This window comes from Dermacentor andersoni, chromosome 2 (assembly GCF_023375885.2).
Source record: "Dermacentor andersoni chromosome 2, qqDerAnde1_hic_scaffold, whole genome shotgun sequence".
NCBI lineage: Eukaryota > Metazoa > Arthropoda > Arachnida > Ixodida > Ixodidae > Dermacentor > Dermacentor andersoni.
This window is the reverse complement of record NC_092815.1, coordinates 94696792-94713306: the sequence shown is the minus strand read 5'-3', so window position 1 is coordinate 94713306 and position 16515 is coordinate 94696792. Positions and strand designations below refer to the sequence as shown.

The following is a 16515-nucleotide window of genomic DNA, read 5'->3' as shown; positions in this document are numbered from 1 at the left end:
TTGCATGCTCTCTTAATCAGCAGAGGAAGAGTTGTTTAGAGGCAGGACATCGGTAGATAATGCTGGGAAGCTATTTAACAGCAGTGTAGGGGCGACAAATGATTACTTGCAGCCTGGTAGTTAGCAGCGAGCACACCCATACATTAGGATGGTTGGGGTACCTCTTGCAGCAGAGTAAGCAGGCTGGTTCATTGCTAATAAATGCGATTTGTTTTTTAAACGTTAGAAGTGTTGTGCCTAAACTCTGTTAGAGGACTTCTCTTATTCCTTACTACAAAGTTTCAACTGTACACCTTCTCACGAAAAAGCCTGATGGGAGTCGCAGTGCCTTCTACCGAAATGCCACTGGCGATTGTTTGTCAAGCTGAAATATGCTTAAGTGCACAGATTCACAAGGATCTCGCATGCAGCTGCCACAGTCCAAAAAGCAGGTGTGTGTGGTGTCACGAGAAAGTATACGAGACTGTGGCATTAACTTCTTATGCAATTGTGTACAATAACAGCGTCAAATTTCTTGAAATGCTGGAATCAGCAATCATATATCTTCTGTGAGGAAAGGACTGCGTTGTTGAAACTACATTGCTGCGCAATTTACATTCACCTCACTTCACTGCTCGACAAGTGCTCATTCTCACCCTCTCTGTCGATGAAGGTCAGTGCCGTTATATGTACTGTATTGTTTTCAGTGGAAGCTGTACTGGCGAAAAGGGGGATTACAACTGGCTTAAGTTTATTTATGTGGCTTAGTTTAATGAGTATAACAAAAACACTCTAACAAGCTCCAGCTATTAAAATTTGTGAGTTATATCACTGCAAACAGATTGCAAAGGCTGCATGACACGTACTGCTCCTTTCTTGGCTGTCTGACTCACCACATTGGCATCCTTGCCTGGTGAACCACTGCTATAAGTAGTGGCAAGAGTGGAGGAGCACATCTCAAGGTACCAAGGCTTGGAGCCATGTTGGGTGGCACTACTGATGGACAGTGTGTAGATGGAGTTGGTGTAGCCATCGCAATTGCAGTTGTCATTGAATCGTCCGCCATTACCAGAAGCCCAGACAAAGATTGAACCCAGACCACGGCGACCCTGAAACATACAGAGAAAGTAGGCTTTTAAGTAACATATAACTAAGGCTTTGTTTGATCCTTTGTTTGCTTGCTTGCTTGCTTGTTCGTTTACATTAATACACTAACAACCATGGCAGCCCAGTGGCTATGGCATTGTACAGCTGAGCTCGATGTCGCAGGTTAAATCCCAGCCGCAATGGCCAATTTCAGTTAGGTGAAATGCAAAAAAAAAGAAAATGCTCATGTACTTGGATTTAGTTACAAGTTAAAGAACCCCACATGGATAAAATTAATCCAGAGTACCCCACTACGGCGGGCCTCATAGCCATAATGTTTGTGGTTTTGAATGGAAGACCCCAGAATGTTTGAAATTGATACATTTAGGAGCAAATGCATCATGAACATAAGAATGTGGATTGTAAGCAATGAAGCAAAGAAAAAAAAAAGCAATTTATAGCTGTAGTATCAGCAACCACACACATAAGCGCATTCAAAAATTTTGCAGAATGTAATTTTACTGACAGAATGTTTCTCTTCATAACTGTGTAAGATCCAGTTGATAAAGCAGCAACACTAGAAGTTTAAGGGCTCTTTGAAATACTACATGTAAATCACTGATCATGAATTGCAACACAGCAAGTGCAATTGCACTTACTTAAGCATTAATGTTCTTTTTAAGGCAGATTTCATATCTCAAAGTGTCCTACTAGTGCAATCGGAAGCAGTGAGACATTTTAAAGAGAATATACAAATGTAATGACACTTTTGCACATTTGTTAACATATGTCAATCATTTGCCGATAAGAGCTCTATAAGAGCCTGACTGTTGGCTGTTCTATCACCCTCTGTCGTGGCAAATACCAAGTACATGTCCTTATGCCAGACAGTTTGCTCCAATAAACCTAAGCGTAGACGCCTCTGTCTACTACTGTGCTAGTCATCACTCACACTGCTTCATACTTTTGGGTGAAAATGCAATTTTTTCCTGGCAGGTTTCTCAACACACCTTGGCAATGCCTTGAAAGAAAGCCTGCTTGGCTAGTTTTCCTGGGCCATCAACAGTTTTGCCGTCATCTTCGGGGCCCCACGAAGCACTGTAGATGTCGATGTGGTTTGGATTCAAGCTGAGGGCACGGGCTTCCACTTCATCGGTCACTGTGCCGTCCAGCATACGCACCCCTGTGCAAGATTGACCACATGAATGTGTTCAAAGCACAGAGGCATACTGGAGATAGTCTAATTCAGTAAGTTATTTGGAAATTATAAGTCAATGGCTGAAATAATCGCGTCAACAACATGCAACTAATTAAAAGAACAGGAGATGGGTGCAGACATCAACTTTTATTTATGTGTCAGCCATGGTGATGAAAATAGGCACAAGTGAGTCCACTCAGAGAAATCAATATTGTGGCAAATAAGGAAAAGAATGGCTACACCAGAAGACAGACATCAACACAGCTGACAATATTTACTAAATCTGTGTGCCAAATAAAAGTCAAGACATAAGCACAGCTACGAGTGGATCAAATATTGACTACACTACAGTATTCAAGCATAGCATTAATGCAGATATTTGCACTTCATATTGGCCCTTTGGAACATTAGTATACTGGATTTGCTTGTGCTACAGCAACAAATGGAGCTAAATGCAAAATAATAATGTTTCCAAACCTAGTCATAAACTGCCATTGCACATGACAAGTTTTAAATAAAGGAAAACAGTAGTAGTGCCAACATTTAAAAATGGGACCAATTCGACTAATCTAAGTAGTTGAGGTCTGTGCCAGCAAAACACTAAGTAACCGGAATATTACTGAATTCCTGTATATGCCACAGTATGCACACTAATTATAGCTACCTTAATGGCAACTGCATCTGATATCTGATGTTGAACTATCGGCTTCATTAACTCCTTGCTTCATATCGCAACTCGACAGCGTGACTGGCAAAGCATCACGTGCCATATCTCACTGAAGCTGCTCAACTATGAGGTCTGTCAGAAAAGTATCCGAGCTTTGGCCAAAGAAAAAAAAAACTGGCATAACTGGAGCGTTGGAAACCCAATCACCCTCAAAGTAGTCTCCTTGGGACTCCACACACTTCTCCCAGCGGTGCTGCCATTGTTGGAAGCATTCCGAGAAGGCCTCTTTAGGAATGGAGTTTAGCTCAGCTCTCCCTGCAGCCATATTGTCCTCTCTTGTCCGAAATTGCACTCCTTTCAATGGCCTCTTGATTTTGAGAAACAGCCAGAAGTTGCAGAGGGCCATATCAGGAGAGTAAGGAGCCTGTTTAGCTACAGGAGTCTGCTTTTTCACCCAAAAAGTCTGAATCAAGTGCAAGGAATGTGCAGGAGCATTGTCGTGATGGATGCAGCAATTTCCTGTTGACCACAACTCCGGTCTCTTGGGCCGCACAGCATCACGTAGGCGACGGAGGACATCCCTGTGTACTCTTTGGCAATTGTTTGACCCTGTGGTGCATACTCGTGGTGTACCACACCACGGGAGTCAAAGAAAGCAGTCAGCATCACTTTTGACGTTGCTGTGCACTTGGCCGGCCTTCTTTGGTCTTGGTGATGTGGAATGCTTCCACTGTGACGACTGGGATTTGGTTTCCGGGTCGTACCCATACACCCAAGACTCGTCACCAGTGATTATGGTGTTCATGAAGTCGGGGCCACTGTTTGTGGAATCCAGCATGTCCTGCGAGTCTTCAACACGAAGTTGCTTTTGCTCCACCGTGTGCAGCTTCGGTACGAATTTCGCCGCAACTGTCTTCATGGCCAAATCTTCGGTCATAATGGAATGTGCAGAAAAAGTGCTGATGCCCGCCTCTTCTGCAATTTCTCGGACAGTCACACGACAGTCCCGCATCACCACGGCGTTCACCTCGGCAATGACCTGGTCATTTTGGCATGTTGATGGCTGACCGGAGCGTGGCTCGCTCTCTACCGATGTGCGGCCGCCTTTACACCAGTTGTACCACTCCTTAATCTATGTGCTGCTCATAGCATTGTCACTGAAAGCCGTTTGGATCTTCCGAATGGTTTCCACTTGGCTGTCGCCCAGTTTCTGGCAAAATTTGACGCAGTAGGGCTGCTCCAGTTGCTCGGCCATTTTCCTTGCAATAAAAAACCGACGAGAGCACTGCGCACTACCTCACACAAATGCTGCGTCCCAGTGACTGACGCTATCGCGGCAGGCGGGAAAACATTCGTGCATGCACACGAAGGTTCAAGGTCGGCTGATGCAAGTGCACTTGTTTCATATACATCAGGTGCTCGAAAAAAGAAAAAAAAGGTCGGATACTTTTCTAACAGAACATTTGATACCGGTGAGCACTTTGGTTAGGATCGGAAACTGTGAAGCAAACATCTTGGCTCAAGTGCATAATTTTTCTTCTTAAAGCTAGGCACAGCCTTGGGGAGGATAAGGATTTAGATTAAAAGCAACAAGGAGAACAACATTACAAAGTTTAGGAAGACAATGTTGCTTTCTATTGAAAAAACTCAACATATAACAGCCTAGGGTCATTTCAAGTGCAATAAGAAATGATGGCAGGGTAAGCAAATACATGACTGCTCAGCATACTGTTATTCGTATCCAATAACAAACTGTTGCGTGATTCCTGTGATTCCAGCCTGCTGTTTGTGACATAACATTTTACAATGAATTCACAAACATTGGCTAAAATTTTGACAGCTGGAATTTAACTGTTAATGATGCTTATGTTGGTGCACAAATATTTTTAAAATCTCATTCTGAGAACTGAGTGAATGAGTAGGTGGTTGGGTGGGGAGGAGAGGTTCAAGAATATACAAGTATCTCAGCAATTGGTACACTGATAGTGATGACAATGTCCACCTGAAAGAAGCTATGAGAGCTTGTGCTTAATGTTTTTCTGAAGAATCACCAGTGACTGGTAGTGAGCATTTTAAGGCCCCTTTGCTACCTGCTTTTCCATTGCCACCCTGTTATTTCTGTGATTAGGTCAATGGCAGCAAGTGAGAATGCAAACTTGACTAGGAACTTACCTCCGATGCTGGCATTGTAGGCAACCCCAACTCCGCAGTACTCATTAAGGGCCGTTGCTGCCACTTCTCCTGCACACCGTGTCCCATGCCTAGTAAGATGAGATAGTTTGAAACATCACAATTGTGCTCAGAAATGCCACACACTAACAACAGAGCACAACGATTCAAATATGCACAAATGCTTTTCACTAAAACACAAAATGATAATGTAGTTAAAAATTACAAGACTATCACATAAATTATAATTTACTGGTGACTAGCTGCAACTTAAAACCTTTTTTTATATTTTTATTTGTGCACTCCCAATATGTAAACTTAGTGCAGGGTACTTGCTTAAATGTGGAAAGTACTATGGGAGCTGTCACTATAACAGATTTGTTACTGCACCAGTGTTTACACCATGCACTATTCTCAATATGCATTGTCATCATCAGTGTTTATAGCTGTACATTAAGTGTCACACTTCTGAGTAAGTTTTGTGACTTCATCACAGCTATATCATAAGAAGCCAACAAACAATGACACCAAGAAAAACATAGGGGAAATTACTTGTACTTACTAATTCAATTAAAGAAATGATAAATTAATGGAAATTAAAGTGGATGAAAAAACAACTTGCCGCAGGTGGGGAACGATTCCATGTCTTTGCATTACGCATGCGCTGCTTTACCAGTTGAGCTACTGCGGCGCTGTTTTCCCATACACTTTCTTGGGTATTTATGTTTTAGTACTAGAACTAACCCTGGGAGTGTTAGCCAGTGCCACCACTCACAAACCTTGGCGGTGGATGTGGAGCATCCCTTGTTGTGCCATCACAGTTAGCCATTTCAAACAAAAGATTTATACAGGCCTCACAGTAGTATACATGCTCACTTGCCCAGTAAATCTTGTTATGTCTTTTCTTTAACCCTTTCAGTGTCAGGTTGTTTTCTCAGATAAAATGAGCACAAAGGTTTATTTTTGGTTGTGCAGAAATGAAAAATGATGCCGTCCTCACATTCCTATCATCAGACAAAAGGAATGTCAAAGGGAACACGGCAAGACAGAAACATGAAATAAATACCGGTACGTTCGTGATGCAGAAAGGGATTACAGCAACTGCCATTTATGGATAAATATTTCTGCCTTGGAGTGAGTTTGTACAGAAGCTTCTGTACTAAGTGCTAAGCTAAAACAATGCAAAGGATTGCCAAGAACAACCAATCTTACTTGTTGTCATTGTTATCTTGAGGCATGGGATCATCATCATGGTCATTGATGTCTGTGCTCGCATAAGGATCCTGGAAGGAAGTGAAATGGTAAGAAGTTTCGTAACTAAATTCAGCAAGTGTTGCAACACAAGGAAGAGGAAATTGTTTTCAGTGAAGACAAACAGAATTTGCCAGCAAGCTTTTCCACACTAAATACTTGCTGACAAAATAATAATTGCCAGAAAAGTGTTAATAACCTGCACGAAAGAAAGTGAGGATATCTGCCAACTTCAGTACCTTTCATGACTCGATCATTATGTAGCGTAAAGGTTGGTAGCAATGTGAGAAGTACCATATTAAACTAAACAGAATCTACATTAACATTAATTAACACTAAACATTCTAGATCTACAAAACTTCGAGCATTCCTAAAGAAACCATGTCAGTGTCCCACATGTTTACAAGTTCAGAAACCAAGAAATAGATACTTCTTTATTTAAGGTCTGTTGATACTGGCCTAGTAAAACCACAATAATATAAAAGAAATGGCCCTGTGCCCATTGAACTAATATAGCTAAGTGCCACTTGAATCAAAGTAAAATAAAATATCCACAGAGATTTGTTACTAGTTTGCCTGATTGCCATCAAATGTAAGAAATTTAAACTGCCAACTTAAATGCACAGTAAATATTAAAGGAAAAGAAAGGTGCTGTTGAACACCACATGAAATTCCATAAACTTGGAAAGAAAGCTGCAGTTGCCCAATGGACTCACATAATTCTGAACCAAGTCTGGGTGGTTGGTTTGGATTCCATCATCTAGTATGGTCACCACGACGCCTTTCCCTGTGTAACCTCGTTCCCAAGCTGGTGCAACATTCATGTCGTGGCCTCCGATCGCTCCACCATTCTGACAAAAACAGAGACAGACGTGGCACGACAGTTGAACACGCATAAGTCCAGAAACTGTCCACGCTCCCAGGGGGGGGCACAGTCAGAATGAAAGGGAGCACCTGTTGTTGCTGCACTGAAGAGTCAATTTGCCTTTTTCAATAATGCCTAGAAAGTGTACACAAAGAAATTAAGAAATGGATGAGCACACCTAGTGATGTCCATGTCTTTCTTTGTGTGTGCTTTAAATACACAAAATAATTAAGTCATACAAACGAGCCTCAGCAGCCTGCCCTGTGGCCATGATTCTCAGTTGAAACCAAGAATACTGAAGGGCAGAGTCTTCAACTAAACTACTTAGCCATTGCCAGAAAATCAGGTCTGAGCTCATACTTCTGCACAAATATGTGCTTAAACACCGAAATGTGTTTCTTCTCTCATATTAACACTGTACAAGAGGTGCAACAACTAGCTAAGAGCTCAGCCAGAAACTATATGTTAAACAGCAATGATCCTTTACTTAAGCTCTCCACTCCCATGTTGCAAGCCACATTTTCTCAACAAGCCCCTCATATCATGGCTTGTGACTGAAAACTGCTTGTTCCTCTGACAGCTAGCAGCACAACAAGTAACAGTACATAACCGGTAGCTATGAATACAAGCACGCCTCATGTACCCAAGCTTCATTGCTAGAAATTTTCGACAACCTCCAATCGTCTGAGTGGGAAAAGAAAAAAGACCTATTGCACTGAACAATCTGACCTCACACATTGGCAGCTTTGCCTGAATGTTGAAAGTCCTAAAATATTCATGCAAATGCACTCTACAAACTAAAGTACAGCAACCATAAAACACACTTTTGTTGGTTTATAAATTTAACAATTGTTATTCTTCCTGCCCATTTCTTCTTTCTCGGTATGCAGCAATTATCCCACAAGCTAGTTTATTTACCGACTAATGCATCTGCACACTTTGGTATATATACACCTCAACATGCAGATTGATAATATGCTCAGAATAAGTCACTGGCAAGACTTTCCAAGAACGGAAAGCCAGCATCTTGCAGAAGGAGGACTGCTGCTAAGGATAAGCTCCACGGGTCAAATTCCCACCGCTGGAAGATAACAGACGGCCTTTATCAGCCTGCTAACATGGCAACACATCAGCAGCACGAGTGTTTTTCACAAAGTGCTCATTGTGAGAAAAGCCTAGTCATAGGCACTTACACATTATCACACATCGGAAGACACAGATGGTAAAGCTTCACGAGTACAAGATGGCAACACAATTAACATTAGCATCATCATGCAACAAAATGTACAGTTTTTATTTGAATGATAAAAATCCAGGTCATGCTATTCACTAATTTATTTGAATAGTTTCTTTTCAGCCATTACTGTACACCATAAAGATGTATTTTTTGACGACGCCAATAGTTAGGTTCCTATGATTTAGCATTGACGTAATATTTAGCGCATGTGTACTGGTGTGGACACCAGTTTTTACCAAGTCGTTCTTGGTGTGATCATGCAATGCCAGCATACAATGCTTTGGGTACCTGTGCATGTTTCACAGCTTAAAGGTCAATTAAAGAAAGCATGAACGTTAAAAATACATCTTTTATAATGTACTGACAAGGCCCCATGGCTAAATCTAAGCCCAGCCCCCCTTCACCCCACCAAAAGAAAAAAAAAAAGAATGAGACACATGTTTGACTATTACTTCACCTGCTAGTATAAACGTCTGACAAAAAAGTATAAATAATAAACAATGCACAAAAAAAGGACCCCTGAAAAAGACGATACAGATCGCGCAACAACATGACAAAGGCCTGCCAATCTTTCCAAAACAGTGCCTACAAGGACTGCGGCAACAGCTGCTGACCTTGCCTTTCTTCCACGCAGTCATCATGTGTATCGCAATGGAAGCAAAACTATATATGAGACAAAGCATATGCTCCACGAGGACAAACTGCTATCATCACTATGGCAGCGCTCATTCTTTCTTCAAGAGCTCCGCATGCAGCGTTCTCACTTTTTTTCTGCAGACATTACAAGACTTCTACACCAGTCGTCTTTCTAAGCTCCTAAGGCAGTGACAGAAAGTACTGTTCTCTTTGGGCATGTTGACAGTGGACGGCCGTAATGATTAAAATCGTGTAGTTCTTATGCCATGGCAGAATAAATGATGACAAGGAAGAAGCTAGCTATAAAAAAAGTACTAATAAAGAGAAACCATTTACACTGTTTCCCAATACATGCGAGTTGGAAAACAGAAACATTAACCTGAGGTACTCTTTAGGATGAGATCTTGAATGCTGCTCAATTATTTTCTAGGAATAATTTGTTTAAGTGTCTCGCTTTATATCATGTTGGAGAGTGAAAATGATGATGCCAACCATATGTCTCCCGCAACAAGTACTCATGCCCTGACACCTCCATTGACAAGTAGTTCCCTGCATTTCTTTTAAGCTAAATTTATTAAAAGTAATAATAGAGGAAACAAGCAAGCAATTAATTATATATGTTATAAGATTTGTAATTTCTTCTTTCATTTTATTTAACAAGAGAAAACAACTTCTCAGCAATCTAATTCCTGTCCATTTTAGTTCACAAATAGCTGTGTGCTTATTAATACTGTCAATACAGTATTAAGCTGTTAATACAAATAAAAAAAAATATGCACACAATTAGATGCACTAAAAAGAAGAAACGGTACCATATGGGCACCCATTACTTATAAGAAAGACTTGCCCATCATGTGATAGCAGTACCTGGATAGACATTTTTCTTTGTACATAAACACAAGCTTTTCATTAATTTTTTTCAGTGAATAACTAGAAATATGTACAGCTTTCAGCTGAGTTCCTCGAGCAAGCAGTGATAAACACAGCCTTTTAAGAACCAGCAAAACTTGCATACCAGGTACCACTGCTTTTCATAGAGTGGGTCTGAGAAGATTCGATAGGAACGATGGAACTCCTGGTAGCGTATTTCGTCCAGGTGGACGTCTCGCTTGACTCTTCGTTTGACAGTTTGCTGCTCAAACCACCGCACCTGGGTACCAAACATACAGAGTTTCCTGTTTACATGCACTATAAGAGCCTCAAAACTTCATGCAAAGAGAGGCACCAAACATTTGCAGAAAATTTCATGATTCCACAATTTAGCTAAAAAACTAACTGATTTAAGGCTAACTCGTGTAAGCGTTGCAGCTTCTCTGCAAACAAGCGTAAAAGCAAAATTTAAACGAAGTCTATGCAAACTGACTCTCTCAATCGCACTAAGGAAAGCGGCTGGCAGATGTGGGAAATTATTTGCATGCAGTACACATATTTGTTACAATCTATATTACCTGAAAGCTTCTATGTTGATCAAAACTGCGCAAGTTCATGCAGAAACTGTGGAAGCTTAACAGGTGGAATGGAGGATCCTACAAGGTCAAACACGATACAATACAAACAAACTTCGGTAATTTTCGATCTCCTCAGCATTATTCCACCTAAGTGTGCTTCAGGTAAATTTATACAAAGCCAGAAAAAATGGCAGAGAACCAGTAATAGCACCTCATTTCAATTAAACAATCTAATGAGGAGAAAGAGGCATGTAGAAAACTTCAACGACGAAATAGCTATCTTTAGAAATGAAAAATGCAACCAAGAAGATTTATCATTATAATGATTATAATAAAGAGGTAAAGCTGGCCTCATGATTTGTCATTTAAACATACAGTTAGGAAATATGCCATCAAACTCACTGTAAAAAATGCACTGTTGCTCCACTTAATTATTTAACAAAATGCCCTTTTATACATTGAAGCACAAAAGTAAATGGAATGTATATGTATTTTATCTCACACTTTGGGAAATATCTCAAAACTGGTGTCATCCTGGAGATTCATTTCAAGTAAATATGTCATGCAAATTAGTCGGCTACAACTTGTGAACTGCAATATGTGCTGTAAAGTAATTAATTAAGAATTAGTTCATTTTTGTTACTAGTTGAATATGTGTTTTGATATCTTATGCTAGTAATGTCCGCCTCTTATAATAATCCAGCTCGAGGACGAGAATTGTGCTGTCTGCTACAGGAAGTTTTTAAACATTTCAAACAACTTAAATATTGTAGTCCCCTCTCTGTAGGAAGGAAAGCATTTTTTTTCTTTTAAGTGCAAGTCAATTCAACAATGCTACACTACATTTAACATCTTGCTCATCTGTCTCCTTGAATTCAGATATCCTTTCATAGGAGCTTTTCACAGGCATGACTATCATAACAAATGTTCCAATGATACCATCATGGCAATAATTCTTCAAAATAATTCTTACTTGTTCGTCTTTCTGCAGAACATTATGGTGAGCGTGACTTGCTTTTATGGAACGTTTGCGTATAGCGTGATGCTCAAATAAGTAGTAGTTTTCTAGAGATCCAACCTGCATACAAGAAAACACAACATTAACACACTTTATGCAAGGCACCACCTAGGAGCCAAACCATCTTTGCAAATGATTACCAAGAGTGTGTTCGCAGTGAGAACATACTATGCATAGAAATGGCCGTGGTTAAACCACGGTGACCGTTTCATTGACACTTTGTTTGAAACACTTTTATATTGACAAACAATGCAATGAACAGAACACTAGATAAACCAGTGTGTAAAATTAAAATATACCCAAGGGGCTAAAGTAGCTTCAAACAGCCGTAAACACATGCATGCATGTGCATGCGGGCACACACAAAGGCGTTGGCTGAGGCTGGTTTATTAGTTCGCATACTAAAAGCAGCAAAGACACCATGAATATTTGAAACTGCATTCAATTCACACGCTCCATACAGTGCAGCGAAAGCTGCCAGTCGTGCCAGCCAGTAATGGAATGAGAATGGGTGGCAGACGTGACCTGTAGGAATCCCTGTACTGCACAGCCTTTCAGAGAGGGTGTGGTATGGTCCAGAATATCCAGATATAGAATTCCAGATATACAAGTCTGTCAATACCACAGACTACAGGGGTACACCATAACACCAAGTTCCAGGTATACATATGAAATCATTTATACACAATGTGAACATGCACAAAAACAAGAGTACACGAATATGTACACAGATGCACAGACACATATTACAACATGAAATTCAGTAACTGTGACACTGATATAGAAAGTTATATATGATAGTATGAATTTACCCAGAATTCTTTAGAAGTGCATGCTGAGCAAGCTTTGCAATTGTGTGAGATTTACTTACCCAGGAGGAGGATTTACTACATAAGCTAGTGGGAAACTGTAACCTATGCCCTTCACCAATTATTCACAAGATAACCGTGACACAGCACACTTCTACTACTGCATGCATATCTCTCGAAAAACGAGATTTCAAAAGAAATCTACGGCCAGGGGTGTGAACAGTACACACAATTACACATCTACACTACCTTCAGAGCGTTAAGTAGAAAACGCACACAACATACGGTCAGTTGCATTCATCTGACACCGTTTATATGACAACATTGACACGCCTCTTTTCCTCACAGCAAACCCAAAGAAATTGCTGAAAGTTGTTCCTCCTGCAAATGCAAAGGAACTGCCTGTTCTAACTTCAAATTCTGGTTTGCCTCTTGATGATGCTGACATGTTGCACCAATCCACTGTTTTTTTGTAGCGTTTCGAAGATTAACAGCTCTCGACGGTGCATGATGCATCTAGAAACATTGTGCATCGTGCCTAGCACAATGATAACTTCTGATGACATTCTTAGGGTTATCAAACGCTCACCATCATATTCAAGCCCTGGCCCAGATAAAATTAGTACAAAGGTACTAAAACTAACTAAGCATTTTTCGTTGTTAATACTAGCGAAAATCTTTCAGAAATCGCTCTATGTTAGCGTAATACCTCATGACTAGAAGGATGCTTATGTAGTGCCTCTATACAAATTAAGTGATAAGGAACGACTAATTATAGGCCAGTACAGTATCTCTCACATCTGTTGTTTGCAAGGTTCTTGAACATGTCCTATCTTCCCAACCTGCTAGTAACAGCGCAAAATGTAGACAAGGGACGAGACAAGAAGACACCACAAGCGCTGTAGCGCAAAATGTAGACAAGGGACGAGACAAGAAGACACCACAAGCGCTGATCCAGATCTTCCCAAATTATGCATTATTTAGTTGATAGCAGAATTCTTTCTTTGAATCAGCATGGCTTTCAGCTTGGTCAAACTTGTGCAATGTAGCTTTTTGAATTAACCACAAAAGCTCACACAAGTATAAACATACTGATGGCATCTTCATTGATATTGCAAAGGCATTCGAAAGTTATCTCGCGAGTTCAATAATATTCTTCCTAATATAATAATATTCCAGTTCTTTTTTTTTTACGAAAATGCTGTTTTGTTCATTGAAGCACAAAAGTAACTGGAACACCAGTGCATTTCGCTGGACACTTTGAAAATTAATATCTCGAAACTGGTGCCGTCCTGAGAATTCATTCCAAGTTAATACGCCTTGTGAACTCACCAGCTATAATGCAACAGGCGAAATAGTGGCTGTAATGTTAATAATTAAAAATTCAATGTAATTATGCTAATTATTTAATTTAATAGTTTGATTTATTGTAGAAGTAATGGCTACCTGATCGAATAACTTAGATAAAGGATTAGAGTTGTGCTATCTTCCACGGGCAGTTCTTTTAAATTTGGTGCAGCTATAAAAACCTGTAGAAGAGCTTCTGTGCAAAATTTGACGTTTGGAATACGAGCAGGAGTGTCACAGAAAGCTAGCAAAAATAGCTTTTGATATTGGAACTGACGAAAACACCATTATTGCTTGCCAGAAGAGAAGCATGACCTAGTGCACGGCTCCTTAGCATGATTTCCAAGATTGCAGTGGCACACCCAAGCAATCTTGGTTGCCATGCTGCAGTGGCTGTCACGGGGTGCCGCGACGAGCCCTTGCATCGTCAAGATGCATGGAATTATTGTATGCTCCGACTGGTGTCTGTTGTTCTCCAGGTGTGGCTACGTGAGCCAGCCTGAGTGCATGGTACCAGATCTGATCGAGCTGCAGACCAGATCTACAGCTCAGTCAAGATTGGCTTGGCGGCTTGATTAGATTGGTTTAGTAATTTATAACAAATTTGGCAGAAGTAAAATTTCATTGCAGTCAGCCTTTAACTGCATTGAAAAATCATAGAAGGCACTCCTGAATGCTAAACACTCCTTTTAATTCAAACATCTGATAATTCAAACCAATTATGGAGCCTCGTAGGGTATTGAAAATAACTTTCATCAACTTATTTTTCGCTTTCCCCTTGGTTTCTATCAGAAGACGCATTCAAGTCAAAACAATTTTCTAATGCAAGCATTACAAAATGTTGCCACCAGAAGCTCATCTTGTCTGGGTGCCCTACATCATCATCATCAGCCTGGTTATGCCCACTGCAGGGCAAAGGCCTCTCCCATACTTCTCCAACTACCCCGGTCATGTACTAATTGTGGCCATGTTGTCCCCGCAAACTTCTTAATGTCATTCGCTCACCTAACTTTCTGCTGCCCCCTGCTACGCTTCCCTTCCCTTGGAATCCAGTCCATAACCATTAATGACCATCGGTTATCTTCCCTCCTCATTACATGTCCTGCCCATGCCCATTTCTTTTTCTTGATTTCAACTAAGATGTCATTTACCCACGTTTGTTCCCTCACCCAATCTGCTCTTTTCTTATCCATTAACGTTATGCCCATCATTCTTCTTTCCATAGCTCGTTGCGTCGTCCTCAATTTAATCAGAACCCTTTTGGTAAGCCTCCAGGTTTCTGCCCCATACGTGAGTACTCGTCAGACACAGCTGTTATATACTTTTCTCTTGAGGGATAGTGGCAACCTGCTGTTCATGATTTGAGAATGCCTGCCAAACACACCCCAGCCCATTCTTATTCTTCTGATTATTTCAGTCTCATGATCCGGATCCGTGGTCACTACCTGCCCTCAGTAGATGTATTCCCTTACCACTTCCAGTGCCTCGCTACCTATCGTAAACTGCTGTTCTCTTCCGAGACTGTTAAACATTACTTTAGTTTTCTGCAGATTAATTTTTAGACCCACCCTTCTGCTTTGCCTCTCCAGGTCAGTGAGCATGCATTGCAATTGGTCTCCTGAGTTACTAAGCAAGGCAATATCATCAGCGAATCGCAAGTTACTAAGGTATTCTCCATTAACTCTTATCCCCAATTCTTCCCACTCCAGGCCTCTGAATACCTCCTGTAAACACGCTGTGAACAGCATTGGAGAAATCATCTCTCCCTGCCTGACGCCTTTCTTTATTGGGATTTTGTTGCATTCCTTATGGAGGACTACGGTGGCTGTGGAGCTGCTATGGATATCTTTCAGTATTTTTACATATGGTTCGTCTACACCCTGGTTTCGTAATGCCTCCATGACTGCTGAGGTTTCGACTGAATCAAACGCTTTTTCGTAATCAATGAAAGCTATATATAAGGGTTGGTTATATTCCGCACATTTCTCTATCACCTGATTGATAGTGTGAATATGGTCTATTGTTGAGTAGCCTTTACGGAATCCTGCCTGGTCCTTTGGTTGACAGAAGTCGAAGGTGTCCCTGATTCTATTTGCGATTACCTTAGTAAATACTTTGTAGGTAACGGACAGTAAGCTGATCGGTCTATAATATTTCAAGTCTTTGGCGTCCCCTTTCTTATGGATTAGGATTATGTTAGCGTTCTTCCAAAATTCCGGTACGCTCGAGGTCCTGAGGCATTGTGTATATAGGGTGGCCAGTCTTTCTAGAACAATGTGCCCACTATCCTTCATCAAATCTGCTGTTACCCGATCCTCCCCAGCTGCCTTCCCTCTTTGCATAGCTCCCAAGGTGTTCTTTACTTCTTCCGGCGTTACTTGTGGGATTTCAAGTTCTTCTAGACTATTCTCTCTCACATTATCGTCGTGGGTGCTACTGGTACTGTATAAATCTCTATAGAACTCCTCAGCCACTTCAACTATCTCATCCATATTAGTAATGATATTGCCGGCTTTGTCTCTTAACGCATACATCTGATTCTTGCCTATCCCTAGTTTCTCCTTCACTGCTTTTAACCTTCCTCCATTCCTGAGAGCTTGTTCAATTCTATCCATATTATAGTTCCTTATGTCAGCTGTCTTACGCTTGTTGATTAACTTAGAAAGTTCTGCCAGTTCTATTCTAGCTGTAGGGTTAGAGGCTTTCATACATTGGCGTTTCTTGATCAGATCTTTCATCTCCTGCGATAGCTTACTGGTATCCTGTCTAACGGAGTTATCGCCGACTTCTATTGCACACTCCTTA

At 40.8% G+C, this 16515-nt stretch overlaps 1 protein-coding gene and 1 pseudogene across 1 annotated transcript in view; both read right to left on the bottom strand.

Annotated features, from left to right (window-relative positions):
* Positions 1 to 16515, bottom strand: part of LOC126541601 (furin-like) — a 73242-nt gene that overhangs the window by 52669 nt on the left and 4058 nt on the right. The window contains exons 2-8 of the mRNA XM_050188432.3: positions 11510 to 11614; positions 10104 to 10238; positions 7067 to 7201; positions 6312 to 6382; positions 5103 to 5191; positions 2076 to 2248; positions 873 to 1088 (exon numbers count right to left, since the gene is read on the bottom strand). Coding sequence (XP_050044389.1) covers positions 873 to 1088; positions 2076 to 2248; positions 5103 to 5191; positions 6312 to 6382; positions 7067 to 7201; positions 10104 to 10238; positions 11510 to 11614 — 924 coding nt within the window. The remainder of the gene's footprint in view (positions 1 to 872; positions 1089 to 2075; positions 2249 to 5102; positions 5192 to 6311; positions 6383 to 7066; positions 7202 to 10103; positions 10239 to 11509; positions 11615 to 16515) is intronic.
* On the bottom strand, positions 3577 to 4346 carry LOC140216087 (protein GVQW3-like; annotated as a pseudogene).